The sequence below is a fragment of the Galeopterus variegatus genome, unplaced genomic scaffold (assembly GCF_000696425.1).
Source record: "Galeopterus variegatus unplaced genomic scaffold, G_variegatus-3.0.2 Scaffold4199, whole genome shotgun sequence".
Lineage (NCBI taxonomy): Eukaryota > Metazoa > Chordata > Mammalia > Dermoptera > Cynocephalidae > Galeopterus > Galeopterus variegatus.
In genome coordinates, this window is record NW_007730310.1 from 54216 (window position 1) to 63878 (window position 9663).

Below are 9663 nucleotides of genomic sequence, written 5' to 3' on the forward strand. Positions count from 1 at the left end.
ATGTTTCCTGCCTTTTCACTTTCACAGTGGTCTATCCTTACCCACACAACAATGCTGCCCAAAGCACATGTTCTTTGAAATGTTTCTACTCTCTGGTGGGTTTCCCTTGAATTTGAGTCCTGGTATGCATTTCCAGTAGGGCTTTCTATGATAGCAGGGGTTTGGTCTTTATAAAATATAGCAAAGCTAACTGATGGCTTTAAGGTTTGATTCAATCTAATCTAGAAATTTTTTAAAAAGTATGGTAAATGGGTAAAATAAACATGTACACACAATAATTGCACATTGTATTAGGGTTCTCCAGAGAGACAGAACCAATAGAATATGTATATAAATATATGAGATAGGATTTATTAGGGAAATTGGCTCATGTGATTGTGAAGGTTGAGGGGTCCCATGATAGGCCATCTGCAAACTGGATGCTGGTAGCCTGACTCAGTCCAAGTCTGGAAGCTTCAGAACCAGGGAAGCAAATGGTGTGATTCTTAAGTCTGAGGCCAAAAGCCTGAGAGCCGGGGGTGCTGCTGGCATAAGTCCTGGAACCCCCAAAGGCTGGAGAAAGAGTCTTGAATTCTACTGACAGGAGAGAAGAAATGTATTCCAGCTCCAACAGGTAGAGCAAGAGATTTGCCTTTTCCTCTATTTTTGTCCTCTGTAGGCCTCCAGTGGATTGGATAGTTCCTGCCCATTTTGAGGGTGAGTCTTTCCCACCTTGTTTACTCAGTCCCCCATGCTAATCTCTTCTGGAAACACCCTCATAGATACAGCCCCCAAAGTGCTATATGAGGTTTCTAGGTATTCCTTAATCTAGTCAAGCTGACACCTAAATTAACCATCACATGCATTAAATCAGTTATACATAAGGTAAATTATAAGCATTTATATTGGTAATTTTTATTTGAACGACTAGGAAAAGTCACATACCCAGACTGAGATTGTACTTTCAAGATTTCAGGAGTGCTTTTGCAAATTGGAAAGAGCTTATAGATATGGGGAGGACTTTTCATGATTTAGTTTTAGGTGGTAACCTGAAGGAAATCCTAAGATAGAAATTGGCGACTAGACAAAGAAAATGGTGAGTACATTTCTTTGAAATTAGAGACTAAAGCAAGGGCTTTCTGTAAATTGTGAAGTGTTATATAAACATCATATGGAGGTTGGTTCTGGTATTCCTTTTTAAAAACGATGGCAGGGGAATGTATTCATTTAATTCTCTAGTAACAGATATTTAGATCTGAGGGTTAGAACTTAAAATTGTTACATTAGGCAATTAGAGAGTATGGCTTTGGGTTTCAGGGTGAGAATTTGAGCAAATGTGGTGAAGACTGGCAGTTAGAGCAACAGAGTCTGTTAATGCCGATGTTTTAACGATTGAGAAATATGACCAAGTCCTGAAGGATGAGTTTGTCATTGGGAGCATGAAGGAAGGGGCAAATACATAACGTATGTAAAAAGATGGCATTTATATTAAGTATGCAGAGAAGGGAAGAGTTTACAACGTTTTATCAGAACAAATGAAAATGAATTTAGGTGACTAACTCCTCCTTTTTCATTGTGATTTTTAAAACATGGGCATCAAATGTTTTATTACATCAATATCATTATACAGAAAATGTTTAAAATCAGTAGGTATTGAACTTGAAAGCCTGATGGGGATTTTTTTCCTCATGAATTACTTTACTGTAAATTAAAAAGAGAGGAAAAAAAAGAATAGTAGAATAGTGAATAGAATATCAGAGGCAGGGAAGGGGGAGGAGGGGCCGGGGAAATGTTGGTAGACTGGTACAAAAAGACTAAGTTACAGTTAGATAGGAAGAAGAAGTTCTGGTGCACTAGGGTGACCATAGCTAATACTGTTGTATTGTGTATTTCAAGGTAGCCAGAAAAGAGATCTTGAATGTTATAACTACAAAGAAATGTTAAATGTTTAGGTGACAGATTGCTAACTATTCTGATTAGATGATTTTACAGTATATGTTGTGTATTGAAATGACAAACTATACCTCATAAACGTGTACAATGAAAATAAAATTTTTAAGAACCTTATTTGATAGATATTATTGGTAATTTGATTTATCATGTGATTTTCTTAGTATTTGACAGGTTTATTTTTGCTATTGATTTTTGCCCTTCAAATTTAGACATATTCATTCTTTCCCCATAATGTTTAATACAAGCGCAAAACAAAAATTCATTGAAACTATATATAGGAAACTGATTTGTAAATTTGTCAATTTTTCTTTTCCAGAAACAGTAGAGGGCGCTAGTGAGGAGAAAAATAAAGTAGAATCTTAAAATATAAAAAAATTTAACTGTTTTTTTCCTCCCCATCAGATTTTATTAGAGTAAATGAATTTTCTAAACTAAACTTAAGTTGTTCTTTAAACATATGAAATTATTTAAGGAAATAAATCAGTTTATCCAGAATTAAAGTTAGGAAGCTTCTGAAACTTCTCCTGTGCCAAGTATTAATTTTATTGAAATCCAGTCCTAGTCATAATTACTGTTTTATAGCTTATGTTCAAGAAAGATGTAGTTAATATATACGAGTATTTATGAAGATGTATAAAATTTTAATTATTCATCTGAACCAAGTTGCTTAATATAATCTCTTAGAGAACAGTATAAGCTCTAGGGACCTTTCTGTATCGTACCTTAGTTCTGAGATGATTATTTCAGTATGTCCTCTAAACTACTTAATTCTTGATCCCCCACATTGCTAAAAAATAAAATTATATTCTCAAAACATTGGTAGGTTCTAATATTAAAATGTCTATGTTTGTGACTCTAAAAGAGGCCACATTTAATTAAGCAGGTCCTCAGAGGAACAAGAGGCCAGATATAATCCATCTTCATTTTCTCTTCTGTATTTCATAAACAAAAAATAATTAAACTTCTCTACCTAGCTCATTATCCTATCTCTTGTAGGTACTAATTAATTTTAACCAAATATTTTATAAATCCTATGAAGTATAAAGACCTGTGCTGTAGGCTAGTAAAAATAGAACAAACTTAGTGTCTGTTCCCTGGAAGCTTAAAACCTGGGAATATTTTGTTGTAGTGCATAGGTGAGATATCACCTTCAAAGAGTTTAGGGATGAATTTATAAACATCCCACTAATCCCCTAATAGTTTTTCTTGAATTAACATTTATTTAAGCTTCTTTTTAATAAAAATTTGGCCATAAGGCAGATTTACAATATCCAGTTATAAAGAATTAAGTTCATCTTATCTGTCATATTTCATTCAAAATCAACAGCTGCCTCCTCATTTCATGTTATTAGATTTGGTGATGCTATATTTACACTCTTTATGTTATTAACATTTACCACAGAGGCCTTTAGAAGCCTTTGTTTAGTTTTTCATATAGTAAGTTCTTAAGGAATGTCTGTTAGGTTAGGCACAGTGTTAGACACTAGAGATATGACAGTGAGCAAAAACAGACAGTGTTGAGTTTGATGTAGCTGAAATCATATCATTTTTTATCCTTCATCTTTACAAGCTAATATCTTAAATTGTTTTACCCGTTCTCATATAGTTGTCACGTCCTCTTTATTTCAGTTGTCCCTAGAAATGTTCTAGTCTTCTTAGTTTTCATTTGAATAAGAATTGACCCACTTAATCTCATATTCTCTATTTAGCTCTGTCCATAATAAAAATAGATATATTATCCATGGCTAGTTTTGTTCAGAAAAAGAAAGATTTTTTTATCTTGCCTTTTGAACACATCTTCATCATATAATTCATGGTCACTGTTTATGAAATGATTCAAATAAAAGTAGTAAACAGCAACCTTATTCTTACTAATTTGGCTTTTGGTTCCCTACTATAGATATATATTTGATTTAATTTTGAGTTATCTGTACAGTGTTCTCAGCCCCTATGTTTTGCTTCATAAATGGTAATAATTATATTGAATAAAACTTGGTGTAATGTATATATTTGTAGCTTTTTATTTTAAATAGCTGGTCATTTTGGTGCACATATATTTAAAGGGAATCAGAAAAAAGAGAAAAAACATTTACTACTGATATGGTCGCCTACCTAAAAACCTCAAGAGAAAATCAACTAAAAACTACCAGGACTAAAATACTTTTATTCAGTATGATGGGTTCTTGCCAGATCAACATTAAAAAATACATAGTATTGCTTATATTAGTAATAACCAATTAGAAAATGTAATATAAAAATAATCCATTTCATAATAGCAACCAACATAATAATGCATATGGGAGTAATTTGGAAGGTGTACCCCATGCTATTAATACTGAGAGAATGCGATGGGACTTTTCATTTTTTACTCTATATACTTTTGTATTGTTTGAACATTTATAGTGAGTGTATATGTCTTTGTGTTTAAATGTATACGTGTATTACTTGAATGATCATAAATTAATATACTTAGTATTAAATAATTTGAAATGCTTTCATTGTTGTTTAGGGTGCCCAGGAGCGGATAGATATCTTGCGTCGAACTGGAGTGATCCATGAAAAACAGACTGCTGTGTCAGTAGAAAACTTCATCGCAGAATTGCTGCCTGACAAGTAAGAGGCTTATGGTGCTTCTTTTAGAAGCAAAATGTAATTGGGTCTGGGGGTTCACACTGGACACCGAGCAAAAAGTGTCTCCTATTTAGAACCAGAGAGAAAAGTATGTTCAGATGTGGGCTGTATCACTTATTTAGCTCTGTGCCCTTTATAGCTTAGCTGACGTTTCTATTCTTGTTTCTCTTTTTAAATTATGAAATGGAGAAAGTAATGCTGAAGTCAGTTTGTGTTAATAATCACTTAATGTAATACACTAAATTTAAGATGGTACAGTGGGATATTGGCTTGGGTACAATCGCCCATGGATAGGAAACAGCCATTCATGCCATTACTCAAAATAATGGAAGGTATAGGCAAGAAGGCCTGATGGTAGTAACTAGGTTTGAGTTTCTAGCATAATTTATCGTTGTTTTGGGGGGCTCTGTTTTTTAATAGATGGCTTTTTTGTGGGAAAATTTTTTTATATGTTGAAATGATTTATATTAAAATAATTTCCCATTGTTGAAATCTACCTTCTTTTGTAAATGTAATTGTGGTTTTATTGTTTGTTTTTTTCCTTTCCTTATTTTTTTGTTTGTTTATTCAGCATTGAATAACACGATTTCTAGCACTTTGTGGCTATATAGTAGGCAAAAAATGTCCTCCAACTTTGAGGGCATATTATAGGCCAACTGGGGGAGAAGATACATGCACAGATGAACAGTTTTAAATAATTATATAAAATGGTATATATTTTTTTGCTGGCAGGAAATGTTATATAAAATTCCAGTGGCGGTAACTCTGTGCAGAGGTAGTATCAGATGAAATTCCTGTATGGTTAGGGCTTGAACTAGATTTTGAAGAGAAGGTAAAACTTGGATAAGTAGAAAAAAGTAGGTAGGACATTCTGGGTGGAGAAAAAGTTTGAAGGTAATTAAAGTGTAATATGGAGTCAGTGATTGTTTCACCTTGGCTGAAGGTTTGTTGGATAGGAAATCAAGATGTAGTGTGGGGACATTGTGAAGAGATTTGAATTCCAGGTTGAGAAGTTTGAGCTTTCTATATGAGCACCAAGGAACCATCCAGTGGTTATTATTACTTCATTTTCCCTCCATTAACATTTTACTATTCATTTAATGATTGCCATAGAGATTACAGTGTGCCTTTTTGATATATTATAGTAAAAACGAATGACTTATAATACTGGAACCACTTTTAATGTTATTCACTCCTTTTCACTTTTTGCAGTATTATTGTCAAGTATCTTAATTCTGCATATATTTTAAACTCCTAAGACATTACCAGTGTTGTTTTATGCAGTCAGTATTGTTTATGTTTACACTTTGAATTTTTTCCTGTAATTTTGTTTTTCTGTTTGGAATCATTTTCCTACTGCCTACGGAACTTCCTTTGATACTACATTGTAACACAAGACAGCTCACTGAATTCTCTCAGCTTTTGTTTGTCTGAAAGTGCTTTTAGATGCACAAGTCTAAGTTGGCGATTCTTTTCTTTCAGCACTTTAAAAATGTCATTGTATTGTTTTCTGGCACCTGTCACTTCTATTAATAAGTTAGCTGTTTGTCTTACTATTGTTTCTGTGATGATAAGAAGTTATTTTCTTTGGCTGCTTTTAGGATTTTTCTCTGTCATTTTATTTTTGCAGTTTTACTATGGTATGCCTAGATATGTTTGTTTTGTTTGCTTGCTTTCTTTTACAATTAATTTCTTGGGAATTCACTAACCTTCTTGATTCTGTGGATTGATGTCTTTCATCAGTTTTGGAAAATTCTTAGCCATTCTATCTCCAAAAATAGCTTATGGCCCATTTTCTCTCTCTTCTGTTTGCAGGGCTCTAATAATATGCTTATTCACCTTTTGACAGTATCTCACATTTCCCACTTTGTCTTTTGTTCCCCCCACTCTGTTTTTCCTCTCTGTTCCTCAGTTTGGACATTTTTTATTCACCTGTCTTCAGGTTTACTATTCCTGCCTTTTGTTGTATCCAGCCTGCTGCTAAACCCATATATTTAATTCTTACTTCTTTTTTAGTAGGTTCTATTTATCTGTTGAATATCTACATCTTTTCATCTGTTTAGACTATTTTAACCCTTTTTTTTTTATTATGTGCGTCATAGTTATTTTAACATCCTTGTCTATGAATTCCAGTATCTGAGTCACTTGTGGGTCAGTTTTAGTCCTCTTCCTTTTGGTTTGATGGTATGGTGCTGTCTCTCTGAATGCCTAGGAATCTTTGAAAGCCAGAAGTTGTTTATAAAAAACTCTAGAGTCTTCAGGTGATCTTGAGAAGATTCACTCTTTGTTCTAATAAGTGGAGTTTTGGGGGTGTTAGGGAGGGCTAGTATGGTGTACTTTAGTCAGTCTGAGCTGAGTCAAGCCTGGGTGGGGGTCAGGGTCAGCTTCCTTTACCATTCCTTTACCTTTAAAGGTTCTCTGTCCTTTTTGCCCTCACTGCTATAACTTTTTGATGCCTTTAAATATATTATTTGTTTAACTCATTTAGCTTTTGACTGGGAGCATTGACCTGCCATAAACTCTTCCATCATACATAGATTTGGTATTTTTCCCATCAAATACCTTTCAAGCAGAAGAGTAGCATACTACAAAGGTTAGAAATAGTTAATAGTATTGGAATGGTTTCTAGTATGGATTGTGGAGGAGAGTGGATAGAAAGGTTATGATAGTAAGGTACAGAGTGTGGAGAGAGCCAGGACAGTACAACAGATAGTAAACCCAGGATCCCAAACACTTGGTATTTCCTGCTTTGGCCACTTCTCTCTGCAGTGCTCCTGTGAGAAGTAAATGCACGGAAGATAAAATCAAGGAAATGAGGCAACTGATTACAACTGAGGCAAGCAGGAAGAGCAAGCCCACAAAAAGAAATCCCAAATGTGTTTGGCCCTTAAGAAAGAATAGAGCTAGTATAGACCTAGTATTTTTCAACTGCTGTCTGTGATGAACTTTTTATCAGTTCATGCTAAATGAGAAAAATTAGCATGATGTATACCATATATGGAAAAATGCTAGTGTAAGCATGGACTGTCCTTATTCTGAGTTTAACCTATCTAGTTTTTGGTGTTAAAATTTTGGATTATATGTTAAATATGTTAATATATCCTTAAGATGTGTTTCAAACATCCTTTCTTTTGTGAATTGATTGGTGAAAATAGATGGAATGTCTTTGGTAAAATAGAAATTGGCACACCTGTATAAATTCCCCAGATTCTATTGTGAAATTTTTTCTGCTATATGAAATCTAAATGTCTTGGAACCACAATTCCTCTTAAGGCCTTTTCAAGTCAAATTGGCTTCCAAATAGGATTGGTCAAGTCTATCTTATTTTACCAGCTACATGAAGAGGGACAGAGATTGGGATCTTCAGTGACTGTCCTTTAGTTAGTCCAGATTACCACTCTTCCTCCTCTGAGGTGGTGGGCAGGGGAGGTGGGTGCAGGTGAAGGACAGTAGGAAGGAGGGGGAGGAGAACTGAAAGTTTCCTTAGCCAACAGCGCTAGTGACAAATGGAAAACGTATTGGTAGGGATGGCAGTGATTGCAGTTTTAGATTTATTGAGTTGAAGAGAATGGGATAGCTGATATCCAGGTTGAAATGTTCAATAGCACAGTAGTATTTCACAGAACAAAGGGAACCTTGGAGTTTTAATGTGTATTCACTGGCATCATAGAAGAAACTCTACTACTCACAACCTTTAGTAACTCTTGCTTTTCAGGACATCGACACTTGACAGCTTAGTCAGTACATTGTTCACTGTAGACAGTACACATATCATGGAAAATAATGCAAAGTAAAATTTAGCTAAGCTTGGCTTTATGGAGTCTTCACAAATAGGTTATCTTGACTGAGAAAGTTGTCATAACAAAATATGAAATATTGATAAGGACACCAAATAAAATAAATTATTTAATGTTCTTGATTTGAAACAGTTTTAGGATATGAATGCTGTAGACATTACAATCTGCCATTTTAATGTTCAGCAAAGTTGTGCATGTTACTGTGTATTTTACATTGTTGCTTCTTTGAATATGTAAATAAGTCTCCTAATCCATTTTACATTTCTTTGAACTTTGTTAGATTTACATATTTTTTAAAAATCAAGACATCGAACATTTTCTTGTTCCCTATTCTCTTATTGTTTAAATTCTTGATTTCAGGCCATCTGGTTATTTCATGATTCTGGTTAGCTAAAATTCTGGTGGTGCTTCAGTTGTCTTCACTTCAGTCAGTCTTAAAATGTATCATTTTTAATAAATTATGTGTCTTTAAATGGAAGAAAGTTTCCTTCATTTCACAAAACTGTCTTTAAAGGCTGACTCATTGTGAACAATTCAGAAAATGATTAGAAGGACTTATCAGTAATGAGGATAGTATTTGTTTTTATTTATTTCCTCTGAATGAACTTATTTTTAAATTTGTTAGTAACTTTGCTAGTTCACTACATATTAATGATAGAGTTGGGAATATAAAATTTTCCATATATTAGCAAGTGACACTTAGAAAATATTACTCATGATAAACTATTTGCATGTTCAAATGAATGTAAATGTATCTGTTGCAGATTTGAGTACCCCAGTTTACATTATTTTCCCTAAGAAAGGAAACTTTTCATGAAAAGTAATTTAAAATTATTTTTTCTTTGTTGTTATTCCCCATTCTTTTTCTCCACTTGGAATTAAGCCAACAGAGTAATTTTATCTGTTATTTTTATGGATTATCCTCTTACAAATTGATTAGAAAAACATTTCCTTTTTGAAATCTGCTAATGTTTTATCTGAATAATAATAGTTGTTTTTGCTTTTTGTCTATTTACTATAACTTCTGTTTATCAATATAAACATTTGAAACTTATATATTCCTTTGCAGATGGTTTGACATTGGTTGTTTAGTAGTTGAAGATCCTGTGCATGGCATTCATCTAGAAGCATTTACACAAGCCACACCAGTGCCTTTGGAATTTGTACAACAGGTTGGACTTCTTTTCTTTTTCATTATGCTCCAGAGAAACTTGCAAAATTGTTTTTGAAATAAAAATGTGTGTTAGATTTTTTGTTAGAAATATGTTCTTTTTTTTTTTTTTTTTTTTTTTTTTTTTTTTCC

The 9663-nt window shown here is 33.5% G+C and overlaps 1 protein-coding gene across 1 annotated transcript in view; it reads left to right on the plus strand.

Moving 5' to 3' along the window:
* Positions 1–9663, plus strand: part of PRRC1 (proline-rich coiled-coil 1) — a 32986-nt gene that overhangs the window by 18357 nt on the left and 4966 nt on the right. The window contains 2 exon segments of the mRNA XM_008586985.1: positions 4442–4545; positions 9430–9532. Coding sequence (XP_008585207.1) covers positions 4442–4545; positions 9430–9532 — 207 coding nt within the window.